The sequence below is a fragment of the Pygoscelis adeliae genome, unplaced genomic scaffold (genome assembly GCF_000699105.1).
Source record: "Pygoscelis adeliae isolate BGI_AS28 unplaced genomic scaffold, ASM69910v1 Scaffold105, whole genome shotgun sequence".
Classification (NCBI taxonomy): Eukaryota; Metazoa; Chordata; class Aves; order Sphenisciformes; family Spheniscidae; genus Pygoscelis; species Pygoscelis adeliae.
This window is the reverse complement of record NW_008824807.1, coordinates 1,587,766-1,608,130: the sequence shown is the minus strand read 5'-3', so window position 1 is coordinate 1,608,130 and position 20,365 is coordinate 1,587,766. Positions and strand designations below refer to the sequence as shown.

The 20,365-nt window shown below is 37.8% G+C and overlaps 1 protein-coding gene across 1 annotated transcript in view; it reads right to left on the bottom strand.

Annotated features, from left to right (window-relative positions):
* The window catches only part of ESR1 (estrogen receptor 1), a 171,884-nt gene that overhangs the window by 74,546 nt on the left and 76,973 nt on the right, over nt 1-20,365 (bottom strand). The window contains exon 4 of the mRNA XM_009324146.1: nt 11,294-11,484. Within this exon, the coding sequence (XP_009322421.1) occupies nt 11,294-11,484 (191 nt within the window). The remainder of the gene's footprint in view (nt 1-11,293; nt 11,485-20,365) is intronic.

The window sequence follows — 20,365 nt, the reverse complement described above, 5'->3', positions numbered from 1 at the left end:
TTTAACTATTCTACCTTTTATTTTATCCTTAAAGCTCATCTCTCAGCAAAGTTAATTCTCAACAATCTGACTTACTAGAAGGGATTTCTCACTGGTGGGAATCGTCAACATGAAAGTGGGACACATCAACAGCTGCCCACCTTCCCTGCACTTCGTTTTCATGGTATCCAAAGAGTAATACATGCTAGAAAAGAGGCTAATGAGGCCATTTGGATAGTCGGTATCACAGGAATACCGGGAGGAAGAAATGTCTTCAGTGATCACTGATACCCGTAAAGGGAAGCACATGCCACTTGGACTCTGCAGTCTTATTGGGTTTTTCTAAAATAAATTATCAGATTACCAGCACAAAATTAAAGGCAGTGAGTTTAACAGGGTAGAGCCCCTAGTTTTAATCCCCCCATATGTATGACTTGCACTGCCATGAGCTGCAAAGGAAGAGTTTAAGGGAGCTATTGGAGGAGCTTGAGGAGTGGTGGTCTGGTTTTCTTATGATATCTCACACATTGTACATTTTCAAATGGTAAAAATAACATTAAGTATTTTTATAGCACTTTGTTATATGCTAAGGTCGTTCCAGAACAGGGTGCAAAGATCTGCCTCTTTTCTCAAAGCACTATTTTAGATGTGACAATCTGTATGGTAACGACCAACAGTGGAGGGGGGGAGGATGAGGAAGCAAAGTGTCAGCAAGAAGATAATGGCTGAAATTAGGATGATTTTGAGTTTATTCTAACCCAGCCTGTCATGGTCAGAGCTTTTTCTTACTGCACATGCAGTCTGACTTTCTCTCATCACCATGAGTCACGTGGCTAGTATTTATGTTCAGAGACTCATCGCTGTCCATCTAAGGGTTCTCAAGATAGCTGTGGTGTATGCAACAGCAGCGCATGCTTGAATCGGAGTGGGCAGATTATTTACGTGTGAGGGCTTCAGTCAGCAAAACGCTCCATATTTCTTTAAAGTTAAGTGTTACTACATTCAGCAGAACATTTAAGCATGTGTACTTCTAGCAAGTAGTCCCAGCACAGTATATATGGTTAAAGTTAAGTACATTCTTGACTGTTTCACTGAATGCAGCTTTGAAGAGCTGAGTTCATTTTGTCCTTGACCAGCAGGGATGAAAATTGGGGTCGTATTACTGTATCAATGGCAATTAACATAACACAAGAAATATTTTTTTTCTTAAATGTGTAAACAGTTGCCATATTATATTCCAATAAACATCAGGATTAGCCTGAGGGAATGATTAGTTTATGCAGTACAAAAGTTGTACAAAAAAATGAACTAAAGAAACCAACGTGTCAGCATGCCAGCTTAAGAATGCTTAATGACAATTCTACAAAGCCAATAAAGGAACATTTATGTCAGGTGAATTTTGTATGACACATAAACTGATGTGGTTGAATTGCCTCATCATACATTTCAAAGCAAGCCAGTAATGATTATTATCCTTTTACTAATGCGTGCTTTTCCTTTAATTATTCTTTTATTTTCAATCCTCATGTCACACAAATTTCTTAAACTATTCTTTATCTATCTGCATAAGGCATCTGCCAGGTTAGCCGTTACCTGTGGAAGCACCAGGTCTTTCTATGATCTTATTCTGACAGTGAAATTAGCAGTGTAGATGAAGGGAAGGCTAGAGTGTAGACTTTATCCACAGAAGCAAGTGACAAGTGGGAAGACTGCAGATGAAAAGCAAAACCTTGGAGAAAATAGCCTCAACAGCAAGTGGAAAGTTTTCATAAACAGTAAAAAGAAAAAAAAAATAGCACCTGGACATTGCATGTGCTAACCCAGTATTGACAAATGTTGAATGTAAAATAAAAAGTTATATCAATTTTAAGTTAAAGTGCCCCAATAAAACTGCACTGATTGATTTTAAAATCTCACTCGTTCCTAACAGGTTTCACAAAAGAACAGAAGGTTATGTCTAATTCCTTTATAAGCACAGACACTCAAATTCACAGCTTAATTACCCTCAGACAAGGTCTTTGGATTTGGAACTTGGGTTCTCTTAGCAACTTCCCAGCACTGCTAAGACTAATCATTTTCTGTTTTTAAACTAGCAAGACATTACTACATGTGACAGTAAGGAAAAGGGCCTAGAAGATTGTAAAATGTAGTTCTTTTGCATCCAGTGAGGAAGTCCTCCTTCTACGCATACCTCGGAAAGAAAGATCACAGAACCACTGAAGAATGAGAAAAGAGGAAAGGTTAAAATCTATATACTCTGTATTATGTCCTTCATCTGTGTCACGTAGCTCCCACACTGAGTGTTCACTCTCTAGTGGAATCTTCTTGCCTTCGCCTATGTACAGCACTGTTCACATGAGCAGTTAATTCAAGCCAAATGATTGTGATATCGACCTTTCCTTTAACGTTTCCATATACTATTTCAGCTAACAGGAAAAATGAAGAAAGAAGAATGAGAATGGGCATTGCATGAGGATACCAAACCTGCTGCCATCTCACCAGTTTAATAACGCATGAACATACACATTGAGAAAGGGTGACATATAAAAAGTAAAACACTATTTAACTTTATAAATATATAAATATAAAATTATATTTTCTACTCCAGCAGATAATTTCAAAGTTTTTGTTATTGGTTTTAGTCCTAAAATTTCAATTGGTGTTTAATCTACTATTTCAGGATTATGATACCATGTACAAAGTCTACTTCTACCCCAATTCCACTCCCATCTTTTTTAATTTTAGACAAGGTAACAAAAGAAGAAGTATATTTTTTCCTCATGACAAATAAAAAAAGACGCCAATCCACATCCCAGTCTCTACAAAATCTCGGGAGGAGTGTGACATCTAGTTTCTGTTTCCCTATCTGATAAATCACAATTGGTTTACATCCTTGGAACATGATTAAACTAACAGCTGTGTTAAAAGAAAAACTTCCACAATGTATTACTCACAACCATCTCAATATGATCCCTCCAGAGACAAAAAGCATTTTCAGAGAGAGTTGTAGGCAAGCCATGGCTATCTTATTCCCATAGACTTTGAATTAAATCTCTTGTATTTTTAGCTTCCCAGCTTATTTGAGCTTAAATGGGAAGGGGTGGAATTCTACTACAGAAAACTCCCACAGCTGATATAAAGAGGCCAAAAAAAAAAAAAATATTGCAAATTACTTTTGTGCACTTAAAATCCAATCAATTGTTAGCAACAAGAAAAATAATATAACTCTATTTTTATTGCAGGTATAACATCAGGTTTTGGATTGTGATGGGACATATTGAGTAAGTTTAGCTAGTCTTATTTTATATTTGGATCTTTGGTACCTGAGTGGTTCCTGGTATCATAAAGTTTGCAAGGAGCTGTAATGTATTTATCCTCACAGTACCCCTGTAAAGGAAGTGCTGGGCGGGGGGGGGGGGGGGGGGGGGTGTGGTATTCTCACTGCGCAGAGCATTCAGTGGACGTAGGCATCTCTAAGCACTGAGTTTCCTGCATTGAAGTCTGTGAAACTGAAACTGCAGTACAGTGAACTCCTGGTTTGTTAAATTACTATACTAATCTTTAGTATAGTAACTTAAGTTACTATAGTATAATAATTAATTATAATTAATAATTAACTTTAGTATAATAACATCAGTATTTTGGAAAAAAGCCCCTTTTCTGCCTATGTACTACTTTCTCATGCAAAGTAAAGCCTAGTTATGCCCTTCTTTCATTTACTGATATATATCTGTGCTCCATGGTTTGCTCACTTATACCCTAACATCATCCATGCTCTATAGCAGATTCATCCATTTTATAATCAGAAGCGTCAACAAAGATAACAGTCTGTTGTCCTGCATATCTCTAGCATATTTTAGACTGGGGAATAAATGTGTTATTTATAACGAAGTCCAACTATTTCAACAATTTGTGACAAAATTAAATCAAATCTTTGAGAGAAATACATAATCTTATTCAAAGGATTCAGACAATGAGATATTTACTACATTTGTTACTAAATTGTACCAGCAGTTTATTCCCATGCTAGTTCTTTTACAGTAACTCTGAACTAGTACACATACTTCAATAAAGTTTGTTAATAGTCTCCTTTTGGAAATAAATTATGTCAAAGATCACTTCATGCACTTCCAGTACATTTACCATTTTAGTCATCTTACACAGTTCTCTCTAGTTTGATTTCCACTTTTCAAAAGTGACTACAAAGGACAACTTAACCTACAGAAAGTCTGAAAGTTCGTGGGAGTGAAACTTGTGGAGCCATTTTAAATCAATAAACCCACCTGAGTTAAATGAGGTTGCAAAAACATATTCCCCTTCACACTCTCTAAAACCAAGTGGAACAGTTAAGCACTTTCCTGCTGGACAAACAAACACGTTCTCTTGTAATTTGTAAATGTAAAGCTCTTTTTTTTTTTTTTCCATGTGAAGATTTTGAACTGCTGACAGGCTCAGCCCTGAGCTAGGAATAATGTGAGCTTCTAAATGAAACATTCATTAAATACTTGCAACACGAAATACTGTTTAAGTCTTTTTGTTGCTTGATATGGCGCAATAATCATATTCCAGAGGAAGTAAAATGCCATTAAAGCTCATAATACAGGATACATTAAGTACAGCTTCTAAGGGCTAGGAATTTTGTCTAGGAGCTGGGAAAAGCTTTGGACTCGGCAAAGGAAGAACCAGTGACCATTTATAAAATCAGATAACAATCAGTGAGTGTTCTCTACTTTCTGGTAAAGTGTGTTGCCCAACTTCAGAAAGGCTTTCAACATTGCCTGGGGTGACATTTCATATGTCAGCTAGGAAAATATAGTTTAGATGATTTCAGAAAACCAGTCTCAGGGAAGAACTATCAGAGTTCAGTGTTACAATGGAAGCTGATATTGAACGAGGCTCCATAGTGTCTGTCCTGGATCCAGTTCTATACAGTATTTTCCTCACTGATGGCTAATGGACTGGAGTATTTATTGTATTAAATGTTATTCACTTGTAGATGACATTTATATGTGTTAGAAGAACAGAGAAAAGACCAGACTACTCTGCTAGTCAGACAGAAATAAATCTGAAATAAATGGCAGGAGTCTACCGGATAAGAATTCTAAATTATCTTGGCAAACTGGAGATGGCATATGGGAAAAAACAGTGCAAAAGTACAAATCACTACATTAAAATAGGAATAATCAGATGCACAAAACAAGATGGGAAAAAGAAGTGGTTTCTTCTCTAGGAAAGTATGCTTGAGTTTATTCTGCATCACATACTGATTATGAGTGAACAGTGTCATGTTTTTGTAAATAAGGCAAAAATTACAGTGTGATGGATGTAGACAAATACCACCAGCTGGGCTTGTAAGGTAATCCTGTTACTCTGTTCAGTACTCATAAAGAATCATATAGAAGGAAACCATGCTTCAAGAAAAAAAGAAAACAGGACAAAGTGGAGAATCTCCAAAGTAGAGCAACTAGAAAATTAGAAGTCTAGAAAACAAAACCTATGAGAAAAGGTTGAATAAACTGTGTTTCTTCAGGTTAGGTAAAACAGAATAATTTTTTTTTTTAAGTGTGATAGCAATCTTCTGTGCTTTAAAGGCTGTTGCAGAAGGAAAGAGAACAATTTGTTTTCTGTGGCATGATAGACAGGAAAATAAGTGACAAGCTTAACCTACAGGAAGGAAGATTCAAATTTCATAGTAGCCTTCAAAGATAAGGAGAATAAAACATTGGATCAGGCTACAGGTTTTTAAGAAGCAATTCAATAAACATATGTAAAGAATTGGCAACAGTTGGTCCTATCACAGGACAGAAAGATGGACTAGGGCTCAAGGTTCACTGCATCCCTATGATTTGCTTAGACCATGAAAAATAAGGAAGTATCTTGGATGCGAACATCTTAAGACATCGCCACATCCATGCTGAACACTGCACTTAAAACTTGCTGGAAAAGTGCCACATTCAAAATTGCCTTACTAGGAAAAAAGAGGTATTGACTCTTGCCTTTCAGTAACACCCAAGTGTCTGAAACAAGATCACCATCAATTAGACTGCTGATATTAAAAATGCACACTAGGGGACAATGATCAGAGCATGTGTTTAACTCAAGGGGGTCTAGAGAAAAACTACTAAAAACACAAAAATAAATCAAAAGAAGTTTCAGAAGAACCTGGCTGACCACAGGCTGTTAGAGCAGTCCCAATGATGGCTAAACCCTGGTGGACTTTCCAAACACACATTTTCTAGCCTTCTAACTTTCAACAGTCACCTACCTCTCAAACTGAAACGGTGTGTTTTCCACCCTGAGACTAGATACTGGTCTGCAGCCCCCTGTTTATTGGCTGTGATTACCTCTGCTAGTCTCACTTAGGTTCATGTTTTGTAGTTTTGCTCTTTCTGCTGACAACTCATAGAATCCGTGTACAAGCAGTCTTATTAGGGAGTTTCTGTCTTCTTGGCTGCAGGATCTGTGCAGCATTTGCAGCTGTTATCAAACAGATTACAAAAATACCATGAAAACAGAAGACGATAATGGAAAGTTAAAGGGAAGATCTCAGAAATCTCCCAAATTGACAATATTGCAATTGCTGCACTGCAGCATTACCTAAACACCCACTTATTAGGCATGTTTTACCAGTGAAATTCTCTCCAACTCAGACAAAAATATGTATATATTACCACCATTCCTAGCATTAAAGTTTGAACTACATACTTTCAAAAAGTACAGCTCTATCACTGTGAAGTTAAAACAATTGATAACACCCAAAGTCTACTGCCAAAACTCTCCTATTTGATGGTCAGAAGGCATAACTGTTAAATAAAATCCATGTTTAAACGACACAACTAAAATACTTCCCAGCTTCAAGAATTCCTGCACTTCAGAGACCACTATATCTCTGTGATCAAGACATTAATGGCAGGCCTCTGGAATCCCTCAGCACGGCTATTCATCCATTCTCAGATGCCAACCTGTTCTTGCTGGACTGGTGCTGCCTCCCATCATGCAGTAATTCTTAACTGAATATTTGTGAAATATCCCAGATTTTTGTCTGAGTATACAGCTGTGAGAAAAGGCAGAGAAGGTGCACCTGAAAAACGTCAGAAGGGTGTATGAAGGAGGCAGGGAAGTAGAACTGGGGATTTTGAAAATACTTCAGAAATTCTGAGATCAAGATACCCCCCAGTCTAAGGAGTTACCCCTCATTTGTTCTGAATCCCTTGTGCTCCCACTGGAGGTTCTCAGCCCCACATATGTAGGCATTTGTTGGATGCTTGTCAGAGATGGCAAGAGTAATTCCTTCCTGTCCCGTAACATTTGATGGCTATCCAAAAAACAAGGGAATTCAGAGAAGGAAAGAATGTGTGAGTCACAAGGGGATTTTTAATTTGTAAATGGCATTTGTAAGGCTGATGTTGAAATACTTCATCCAATTCTGACATCCAAATTTTAAAGAGGCTATTATGGGTGGGGGGGGATCAGAAAAGTTGCAAAGACAAAGGACTCAGAAGATAGAAAGATATACAGCAGATGACTGAAACATTTTAGTTCACTTCAGACATCAAGGTGGTTTGATAACAACTTAAGTTATAAGAACTTCCCACAGGAGAGAGATACTAGATACTAAATCTGGTTCATGGATGTGATGTAAAAGCCAAAGTAATTCAAATTAGAAAGGTAATTTTTTAGCAGATGGGAGGACAAATCATTAGAATAAGCAATCATTGTAAGAAAGCTCTTGAGCCCATAGGTCCAGGCTGGGCATTTCTAGAAGATTTATCTCCATCAAGTTACTGGGCTTTGTACACGGATAGCATATAAAGTTTATACTGAGAGAAGACCAGACTTAATGATCTAATGGCCGGCCCTTCTTGGTCTTAAAATCCATAAATATTTTAGTAGAGAAGTACAGTGTGCTGTGCTGTGACTGCTTGTTATGCTTCTGGATTCAAGTCAGTTGACCAAGTACACTCCTGAAGGCTACATATGCTGGGCAAAGAATAAAGCACTCTTCTATCACCAAGCAACACAGTGTTCTTGGTGTCATATGACTTTTCTCTCCCATGAAACATTATACATTAATATCAGTCTGCACAGAGTTTTCTCAAAACAAGGTCCCAAATCACTTTTGGGACATAAACTAACAAAATAGACTGACATGGGCACTTTCAGAAGGCAGCTGAGATTTTCCACCAACCATCTGTTGTTTAATCAAAATTGAGCAGTTGCACATATTGAGACAGTTGCTAATTCAGGTTGCCTTTTAAGCTTTAACTGTTTGACAGCAAAGAAAAACAACTTAGCATTCAAAAATCACAAAATATTTCCAGAACCATTCCAGCTCCCCTGGATAAAAACGAAGGTATCCATCTCCACCTTGGGTAAGGTCCAGTGCAGATGTGAGTTTTCACAAAATTTAAGTATATCTTATGCACGTAAGCATACATACCTCAGATATCACTGAGAATAACAGATACACAGGGAGGAAATGGATTACCCCATACAGCTTGTTCATTGTTCATGTCTGTACTCACTTTTTCCTGTGGTTCTATTAAGAACCATATAGAATGTTTGACTACAGCCTATTAAGAATATCAAACTTCACTATAGCAATTCTCCTATGAAATCTCTGATGAGAAGTATGAAAATGACCAATCATCTCTGCATCTATATATGTATTGAGAAATACAGGACAGCAAAGCACAAAAGTAGCGTGGTTATCTTGCATTTAAAGAAAGACACGCTACAAACAGCAACAAAAATCTTTGCTGAAAGCATTCTGTGTTACTTTTGTTTGTATAAACAAGTCCTGTGTACCTCAATACAGTTTAATTGTATGATTCCCAGGAAATTTTTGTCCCTTTTTTAGGAATGCGTATCATATATACAATGGAGATATAATAATATTTAGTCCACATATTCTTCTCACATACACCTACACATTAGTAGCATTCATTCCTAGATATCCAATCACAACCTATTTAAAATTATTACCATCTGCATGGTAAATGGCATGTTTTCTCATGTATTCTCAATCTAAAAATTACTGTCATTTTCATAAATTGAACACAACAAGAACATGTAATTGCTAAGGTAGAGATCTCTTCCAGATCCAGTAGGAAATTCAAAAAATACTTTAGTTCATCCAGACTGGGTACCTATGACTTTAAAAGTCCTTTAGAGGACTTTTCATACCATCTGTAATCAAGTGATAGCAATTCTCTCGTAAGTACTCATATTCTTGAATTACTTTCTTGATATTAGAGCATGTCATTTTTTATAATAGCTGTTAACCACAAAAGAGGTGGATCAACTGGAGAAAGTACAGAGGAGTTTAACAAACGGAATCAGAAGTCTAGAAAGCATGTTCTACTGAAAGAAGTGGGTTTGTTTAGTCTAAAAAAGAGAAGACTGAGGAAAGATATGATAACAGTCAACTATGTAAAAGGTTGTTGTAATAAGCCTTCTTCATGCCCACAAGGGATAGAGCAAGAAGCAATGGGCTTAAATTAGAGCAAACATGACTTAAAGATCAAGAAAGGCATTTTATGAGACAACGGAAACTTAAGCTTTAAATTTTTAAAGCTTACCTACGTAAAAATTATATTAAGTATATAAATATAGCAAGAACTAAATTTACTAATTTATATGTACTGTAGCACAAAGAGACAACAGATCCATTGTGGAGGACCACAACATTTGTCCACATGAAGACTAGGGCAAAACAACGCAAGTGGTCACATAGAACCATGGAACTCAATGAAACAGTCAGATTCATTTCTTCTTCCATAATGGCCAAAAGCTGCAGATCTGTGCTGTACAATTACTTGATAACTAACTCTTACTTTTGCTTAAGAATATTTCAATTTTCACGTTGTTGCTGACTTAGTTCGGTTCGAGTACAAGGACAGAATTCAAAATTCTAAGAATAATTCTGATTTGGTCAGGGGAGCTCAAAACGAAAAATAACAAAAAACACTCAATAAGGGAGCTGTTCTCCCTACATCACAAGTTTAAGTAAATCATTCTGATGTTAAGAGAAAAGCATTTCACCCTTTCTCCCTCCAGAGTTGCTTATTATTGACCTCTGGCTGTAACCACTCTCTTTTCTAAAAATCATTTTGATGAGTCTGGAAAAGCAGAAATACAAGTAACTCTTAACTAATCACTGACATTCAAAACATTTCATCAATGTCTACCCCGCAGCCAATCTTTCACTTTTTTCTTTAAGGCAGGGAAAATTCTGAGCTGAATGCTGGAAGTCTTATTTAACTCACCTCAGTGAGTCACCATGACAACCGTGCAACAAAACAGGCAATAATCACACCTTGTGATATGAGGTAAAAACTGTTCCTCGCTATGTTTACTTCGAAAAAGGAGCGACAGGAACTTTTGTGCCTATATATCACCTGGAGATTTAAAAAAACATAGAAACCTAACTAAAACATAGCGCTTTACTAGTTTTCTGTTTGGAAAGGAAGAAATCTGTTTCATTTTCTTCTCCAAAATAAGACTTAGATACTGAATAGTACCCGTATTTTCAGTAGAATCATACTTACTTCTTACTCAGTTTAGGAGATGTTGAACAAAGCAAAAAAGTATCCATTCCACAGAGTGACAGACATTTAAATCAAGAATTATCTCAGTCACAGTAATTAACACTGTTTCTGTTAGATGCCTTTTACTCCACTGGACACCTTGCACAGTATACTTTTAGCCATGACAAGACTGTGAACTAAACTGTTCTGTGTATAGTTCAAAGCCCTGCTTTGCCGACAGACACAAATGCTATTTCATCAAGGAAACATTCCTTTTCAATATTGGTTCTCAAAAGACACCTCACATCTTCAAGGAGTTGAGATTTGGATTGAACCATCTTGCTAATGGAGCACTAAATTAAGATTAATAAATGAATCGACATGAATTAATCTTCATCTGACAGGGAATTCTCAAAAAAAATTGTTTTGAATAAGAACTTAATCACAAAATGGAGATATACGTAGCCTGAAAGAGTGGTCATCTTGATCCAATACAGATTTTTAAATTAGATTTCTCACTGCCTCCATGGTCAGACATAGCTAAACCAAGGAGAACATAGAGAAGTTTTTCTTTCCCTCATTAATCTTGGACTAAATAGCAACATATTATATAACTGCTAGAAGCATTCACCAAATACAGAGCTAAAAATAGATGGGAGAGCACAGCAGCTGCTAATGAAAACCCAATAAATGTCATTGTCCTGGGCTCAGGCTGCAATCTCAAGTAGCTTCACAGTTTCCTCAAGAGTAAAGAGTAAAGGTGATTAACTTGAACAGTTTATTACCTTGAATACTTCTTTTGAAAAAAGCTTTGCAGCCTTCACAAGACCAGACCCCATAATGGTAGCCTGAAGCGTAGTCGTTGCAGACAGCACAGTACCGGGTCTCCTTGGTGGACTCCATGGACAGGCTCCCTTTCTCGGTGGTACTGGACATCCTCTCCCGGATGCTGTGGCGCCTGTTATCAGAGCTTGGCCTGTTAATAGCAAAAAACAAGCATAATTCTTTCAGCGAGGTTAAGTCTCATCTACTCCTGCAGATTGTAAGAAAGAAGACCAGATCTAGTTTTGAAACGACAGATGGACAAAAAAATAATCTTTTATCACCCTCTGTCCTGTTCTAGTTAGAAAGATGTAGAACCAGCAAGATACAGGGGAATTTCTCACAAAACAATCTGATGTTATTAGGCATTGTACCTTGAAAAATTAAAAAGCTGTCCGATAAATTTATCAATTTTTCTCAAGACATTACAAAGAAATACAAAAAAATCAGCATTTTTTTTGTGTACCTGCTCCTGTCCAAAGGGTTCAGCCTGACTGCAGTATCAGTAGGTAGTTTGAGAATCTGAGGCAAAAATCACTTAATGTTTGCACCCGAATTTGCAAGTCACTTAAATTATTAACCAGGCTATTTTCTTCAAGTATTATTGCCCAATTAGAGATGCAAACTTTCCTTACATTGTCAAAGATATAATACTGCATAAAACAGTCCCTACTCTCATTACAATACCACTTTCATAAAAATTAATAAGTGGGTTTCGCACAACAAGAAAAGTCAGAAGGTATTAAAAACTGTTGCCAAAGAAATTTGGTTCTGGTAACGTACATGTTACTAGACATGTACTAGACATGCTAGACTTATTAGACATGCACATGACCCACATGTGCAGTATACTGCTGAATGGAAACCAAACAAATCTATAGTGTAAATGGCAATGAATTCACATCTAGTGAATCTGGTAAGATGTTATTATGGGTAGCTGCTGCGGGAATGGTAAACAATATTCAGAAAGATGAGAGGATGTGAAATTACCAAGGGAACCAGCAATGAACTCTGGGATTGCTCCTGGAAGGCAAACAGCTCTTGCAAAACATGCTTTCCAGTAAGAGTCTGCACTAGAAATTGTCCAGGAGACAAACACAATTGGGTGCGACAGCATCAGACAAGCTAAAGCATGAAGAATCCTACTGTTTACAGTAATTATATACTTACCATGTATGTTTTAGTTGCTGGTTAGTAAACAGGTGGCTCTTATCTTCCCAGAGTCCCAGCTTTTTCTCAAACAAACATATCCTGGTTTTGAGCCTAGGAGACTGGGGGTTCTGTCTTTCAGATTTCTTCCTACATACCTATTTTTGCCTTATTCCCTTCTTCAGCGCAGCAAAACTTTGTTTTGAGGAACCGAGGCATCTGGCACCAACAGCACCTTCCTGCTCCAAACCAGTACTCCCCAGCAGCTTTCTGATTACTCTGTGTATGCTCACCTGTCCTCTTTCATCTAGCCAAAGTTCCCTGACATCTCCTGCTGCAGTCCATCTCAACACCCAAAAGCTTTCTACCAGCCAAAGCCACCTGGACGCTCTCACACGTGCTGCCAGCCATTCCCTCCAGACTTTTTAGATATAATTTCTGTCCCCGAATATGATATATTTTCATTGAACAGCTTTGAATTAATATCAGTTATTAGAGAAACATGAGGCTTTGCCATGTTAGATAGCAGAAACTGCTACTGGCATCATTCAGGAAAACTGCGTTTTTTAAACCCGAAGTTCTTTACCAAGCCTTATACACCAGCTAATTTTGAACACTTATTTAAATAATTTTTGTTTCCCTGGGACATGTGCAAGACAGAAGAAGCTGCAAATGGTGAAGTGCTGACATGGCACAACTCTGGCTTTTTAGTCAGATGGGAAAACTGGAGAACGTCACAATTCTGACAACATGGGTTTAACAAAGTAGGCAGGGAAAAAGAAAACCCTTGCATATTTCAGATGTTAAAATGTGAAAAGGTGAAAACAATATCATTAATAAATCGTTATGGATACAACACATCCATGGTTCATGTAAGTACCTTTTCCAACCCATCAAATCTAGGTAGTTTTTTTTATTCCTCTCCAGGTCCTGAATCTTCCTTTGAATTTTCTTTATCTCAGTGCCTCATTTAATTGACTTTTTTTTTTCTACTGAGCACTGATCAAAGTTTTTTTTTCTTATCTTCTCCACCCCATTCTCTCCTGCTTGCAGCTAGATCACCTAATCCATCCTCTCAGTATAACTTTAAATTAACCACAATGTGGCTTCTTTAAAAAATATACTTTTATACTGTATATAACTGTATATAACTACGAGAAATTTTTAAATATTTAAAGTAAATCAGCAAGCAAGCAAATAGCTGTCAATATAATTTTTAAAGCAATAGACTAGTCTGTTAGGTGTACATGACCACGATAGATATTAAGAATTTTTGATTTTTTTTTTCAAAACTGCTACAAATATGTATATTATACAAGACAAGGTTCACAAAATTATTTTCATATCAATAAGAAATAAAAATAAATAACAGTTTATTAAAATTTTACCTTTTAAAAAAGGCACATTAAAAACAGTAAGAGGAAGAAAATGTCAGGTTCCAAAACAATTACATATTTTTGCAGGTGTGTAGTAATTTTCCACCACCACACACACAAACTTACTAAAGCAATCCTAGTTTCCTAGCTGGATACAAAAGAAAACACTTCTACTAATAGGTAAAACCAAAATAGAGTAAAGAAATACCAAAACGTATCGGTCCTTATTCAGTCCAGATAATTTAAGTTTTCATCTTTTCAGAATATTTATCTTCACTCAGATCAAGACTAGGCTCACAAATACATTGTTATTAAAATTATATTTAAGAATAACAAAAAATGACTGAAAAATAGCCTGAAACAACCAAATAAAATGCTTTTTCTATCTAGAAAAGATAAGAAATCTCATGAAAAATGTACGCTCCAGAGAAAAAAAGATGCATAAACACTGACAAGGAAGATGCCATAAAGACGCCATAAAGCAGGCCATATTTTGCCATGCTGCTTGCGGGGAGTCTGTCCCACAGGTTCTGTCCATCCTCAGTCACTGAACGAGGGCCACTTTTTCAGAGGGAGGCTGCAGGCAGAAGCAATGAGACAGCTTGCTCCCTGCAAGCACAAACAGGATCCACAGCACAAGGGGTCACAGACAGACAGGGAGTCATGCCACTGCTCACGCCTGCCCGTAATGCCCCCGCATTTCATACTTGACTTAGACCTCCATTGCCTTCCTGCACACAAACTTGTTACATTGAAAGAGTGCTATAAATCTGTTAAGGCGGAACTTCACAAAGCAAAATGAATCCAAAAACGGCGTTGCTGGCTTCCCACCCCCATCCCTCTCCCAAAATCAGTGCCACTCGAGCACCACTTTGAGCAAGATTTTGCAACCTGGCCTTGCAGAGTCATCACAGTCAAACTCTTGTGAACAACAGTGGGAAGCACACTAAAATATCCCTAGCCCCATCCTCCCAGAAATAACATCCTGCCACCCCTTTCTGTTTACACAATGGAAATAAAAGCTGCTTGTAAATAAAATTTGGATTATCATGACTCTAGTACTTATTAGAGGAGGTGAGGAGGAAATCTTTTGGGGAAAAGAGTATCCCAATTAACACCGAGCTTGCTAAATCAAAATAATATCTCAAATTTCATCCAGAAATCAGCTGCTAGTTAGTGCACATCACAGACCACTGATGTTGTGTCCTGACAAAAAATAACAGTCTGCTCTTCATCCAGTTTTCAGTTAGGTTTCAAGGGTTAGCCTTCTGGAGAACATAGTGCAACAACCTAACCCAACTTTAATAACTTTGGCAAGAGCATCATTCCCAAAATACAATAGCAGAACCTTTTCAATGATTTCCTTTGTAATCTATGCAAACAATAACAAAAAAAAAGACCAAAAGTTCTTGTCAACTATGTTTACCAAAGAGAAACACAAATCAAAAAGAAAGGAAACCCCAGATAAAGCCGTCCCTCCATGGCCCCCACCAAAACAGAACAGATTAGAAAGCAAAAAAACCTCAGGATTTACTGCTCGTTTCCAAACGTAGTAACACAGCAGACATAAAATGGAAGTGTTTTAGAACCTACAGAGCAGGAAAAACTTGTCTTCCACACTCATTTTCATGTTTTTCCACCTATGTCGCGCTGAGTCTGCTCTTCAATAAACATGTTAGCAAACAAGACACTTCTGCTTTCAACATTCACTCATCACATGCACCTCTGAATCAGCCAAGAGATCGTTAACTCCATGTTGACTGTAAGGTAAAAAGAATGTGTACATGAGGGAATTACAGGTTTGTAAGGTAAACTCAGTTTTTTACATCATTGCAATCTGACTGGCAGGCAGGATGAATTCAGGATAACCCACAGTAAACAATCCACCCAACAGGGAGGTAAGGCCCAATTTATTCACAACCCCAGCTTTATCTGAAATAAAGAGATTTCATAGGTAGGAGGGCTTAAGGGAAAAGTTATTTAAGCAGTTAAAGGAGACACTTGAGAAATTCTGGTTTTCTGAATTTACTTTCATACAAGAAACTTTAATCTGCAGCTGCTAAATCTTTCTTACCAGAATGGATGGAAGTTCCCGGCGTAAAAAGCCTCAAAACCAACAGCAGTTTCAAATGCAGTCAAGGTCTAGCATGAATGCTTTTTCACACATTGGACTTACTGTAACACCATTCTACTATTCAATATGAAATAATTAACTGGCTGTTAGAATGTGAATTTCCATATGGGGCAAAATATTCATGAAAGATTATTTGAACAGAATTAAGTGCTTGAAAATACTTGAAAGGCATCTCAAGGAGAAGTACTGCAATAGGAATGACTAACTATACAAATAAACAGAAAATTGCCAAGTACATTAATCGCATCAAAACTGTGCTCTCAGAAACTAGCTCCAATGAATCTGAAAAAAAATCATATGCCATCCAAATGAAAATGTTGGCTTAAAACAAACATCCCAAGATGCCTAGGATTGTAATTAAGCTAAATACAACGTGACGATGGCGAGAAATTCTTACATGGAGTTGTATATCAAATGGACAGAAGGTATTTTAGGCTCGATGGGACCTAGGGAGGTGGCCCCATGCCGAGCTGGTGCTGGCACAAGACGGGCTATAGCAATGAGGGTGGATTCCAGCAACGGGACCAGAAGCTGTCATTGCTCCCTGGCTGATCCTCCGCCGGTGATGAAGATCAGCTGGGGCTCAGCCTGGGGACCATTTGTGAGTGATTCCTGATCCATGGCTCCGAGCATGTTTCACTCACGCAGCTAAACTCTCTTCCTCCCCAAAACAGGATGGTTTCGTCTATGCTACCAAGGGAGAAGGACCCTTGCATAGCTCCTGCCTGAACCGTGCCCTGGGAGAGGATTAGTCAGCCAGGCCAAACCGTGCCTGGGAGTGTGAAACTACTAAGCAGCAAGAGCCATCGTGCTGGTGTTTGCACCCATGCCCTGGCCTTGTTTAGGTAACTAATATCCTCAGTTTATTCCCTGATTGTCAGCAAGTTAATGTCTCTGGCTACAGCATCAAAAAAGACAGTAATAAGCATTTCCCTTAGACAATGATGATGTCCTTCCAGCTTAGTGCCTACCTCACTAAATGTGACATTTAAGTTCCTCTACAATATCTATATGGGATAAACATAGCTGTGAAAGTTTGACACTCCTAGGTGAAAATAAGCTGTAGGATGAGAAGGAGCTGCCTGTAATTCAGATCTCTATATGGACGGCATGGCCAGACACTTCTCTTCCCTCTCCCACAGCCCTGCACAGCTCCCTGTGCCTTCACAAGTCTTTCCACCAGGGGAAATGCAGAGTGCAACCAGGAAGGCCACCAGAGCAGAGCTGCCCAGCATCTCCCTTGCCACTTGTGACAACAATGAGGGAGGAGACCTTCATGCTGCAGAAATGCTCCTCTGGTCGCTTCGTCTCATTTGTTTAATGGATTTGGCTCCTATCTCCTCTTCCAGGGTGAGTGCAGGGACACCTAAACAGGACTAACTGTGTAGAAGACCCTTAGTGTAGTGAATGGATGAAGTGAAGAAATAATTAACATAAAGGAATGAGGAGAGACAATATGAAGAACTACTTTAAAAAAAACAGAAGATACATGTGAGGGCCAACTAAGAAAAAAAAATGGCAAGGAAACCAACTGAAAACAGGACAGGCCTCAGTGCAGGAAAAACAAAAAGATAACTGGCAGGAGAGAAATTTAAGAAAAAAAATGAAAAGAAATGAAGTTATATGAAAGTTGAATAATAAAATAATCTTAAAATATTTACAGTATTTCACAACGTATCAGAAAATGTATTTTGTAGTCAGAAGACACTGGAATGTTTTCTTTAGAACTAGAATAAAAATACAATTTTACTTGGTAACTGAAGTAAAATAACTTAGGAAAAATAGCTCAGTATTGACCAAGAAATGGTAGTGTTGAGGACAAGTTCTGTCAACGTGAAAACAAAAGGATATGTTAGGTCATCAAAACTTCTTATTCAACATGACATTAAACATTTCCTTTGGCATTAGTTTTATCATCTTCCTTCATCCTTAACTCTGGTTAATTTTAAAATGAGTAACTGAAATACTACATTTGGATATGCCAAAATTAAACCGTGCCATGTGTGAAGAAAAATCTCCTCTAAAGCTATTTGCTAAATTCAGTATAAATTTGCACATCCTTTCAGTCCCTTAAAACTTCATTTTTGACAATTTTTTTTTTTTCTCAGATCTGTCACTAATATTTGCAGATTGGATTAAAGTCTAGAGAGGTGTGTCTATGCACAGTCACTGTGCAGTCTGTGGCCTCTCCAGCCACATTTCCTGGAGGTTCTATTGACAGGAGGGGAAGGGAGCCCAGGCTCCTCGTTCACATGCTTAATACCTGAATTTGGATGTTTTCAATATGTCCCTCTCCCATATTTCCACTCCTGGGATCAGTTTTCCATGGTTTATAAATGTGAGCTAATAATTTTGCAGCTGATCCCCTTGACAACATAGAAGTTTGCCCAACTTTCTGAAAACTGTGGAAGATTTTCTTGGTGGATGGCAGGGGGGTGGGGCGTGGGTTTAAAAGAGGAAAGAGCTCAATCTATTTGTCAGTTCAACGAACCTGAAATTTAAATTCATACCAAAAACTCTTTGGAATAAATACTGAGAAATTGGTTCTGTTTCATTCTATTTCTCAGTGCTGTTGGAATCTAAACTACAACTCACTTACAGGGTCATTTTCATTAGTCTTAAGTGAAGAGTGGTGGTGTAGCTGTACCTCACAGAGTAGCCCAGAATTCAAACAGTTCTGAAGCAATGGCAATTTTCTGGTTTTTTTTCTTATGCACAGAAGGTTAATAATTTCTTTCTGTACATAAGGTGAATGCAGAAACACCCACACACATGCCTTATATGAATATACATTAAAAGAAGATTAAGATTTTAAATATAACTCATGTCTGAACTGCACCTTGCAAATGCAACTGAAACCTTCATTTATCCCTCCTGTGCATATGTATGTTATCTTTAATTATATTATATTCCTCTCTCTTCGACGAGAGGAAATGGCCTCAAGTTGCGCCAGGGGAGGTTTAGATTGGACATGAGGAAAAATTTCTTTACTGAAGGGAGTGGTTAAACATTGGAAGAGGCTGCCCAGGGAAGTGGTTGAGTCACCATCCCTGGAGGTATTTAAAAGACATGTAGTTGAGGCGCTTAGGGACATGGTTTAGTGGGCATGGTGGTGTTGGGTTGACGGTTGGACTCGATGATCTTAGAGGTCTCTTCCAACCTTAATGATTCTATGATTCTATATGACCATACTTTTCATGGGACAACAGCCCATCAGTGCCCAGAACAAAAAGAATTTATTAAATGAGCAGCTATTCTCTTTGGGGTTTTTTCCTGACTGTTCAGTGTCTGGTGCCTTACTATCAGCACACTACCCGAATTCAGCTATAACATCAGAATTAATTTCCTTCCAGTATTTCCATGCCACTATAGAATTTTAGCGGTTGACAGGTGCTAATGAATGGATTTTTCCAATACTCTTGTGAGTTGAAAGGATAAAAAATGAGGCTGAGAGAGATTAAGGTCAAAAGTATATACTGAGTTATGTGCAACCTGAGTTTTTTAAGAACCGACCATTAAATAGCATTTTGAGTGTTCAGAGTGCTACTTCCCTTGCCTGCAATTGCAAGGGTAAGTGTTCAACACATACATAAATCAGACTGTAGGACTTCCATTCAGCACAAAGAAAATTACAACACGAGACTGCTTGTGAGGAGTTTGATTTAAATTATTTCTGAATTTCACAGAAGCATTTGTGGCAGAATTAGACAGAGAATTTAGTTCTTCTGGCCAGCAATCAGCTGCCTTCACATAATACTTCTTGAAATTTTTGCCTCTTTCCTTTTTTTAGTTACCAGTTTTTGTGAGAAACGAGTAGAGAATTTACAAACAGTGACATATTTCACTATATGAGCATGACATGTTCCAGAGTTGATCCTTTTCATATATTGAAACAGCAGTCCACTTATGATTACCTTATAGTTATGAAAATAATTTTTGTAATAATAATCACAAAGGCACAAAGGGACCCAATAAGGTTTGCACAGGTCACCTTAATTTGGGCTTATTAAAAATACAAGTTTGCTAATGTTTTTTCTGTGTGTAGCTTCTCACATTCTAAAAAGAACATCTAGGAAAACAAAAATGTTATCCTTCTGCCTCATATTTATAGCCACAGACAGCAGGGCTGGGACATGTTGGTGCACTTCTCATTTGCCTTAATGCAGCAGGCGATGGCAGGAAATCACTCTCATTCCCGAACATCAGAGGAAGGACGTCAGTGATACCTGCTAACAGCTATAAATAGTGACACTACAAGTCCTTTATTCTACTCCAGTTTAGGAGAAGGAGTAAAAGCTAGTAAATACACAGAGGCTGCTGCCACTGCTGTCAGTGGGAATGTCTGCTCTGTCCTCCCGCAGCTGTTCTTTGTCAAG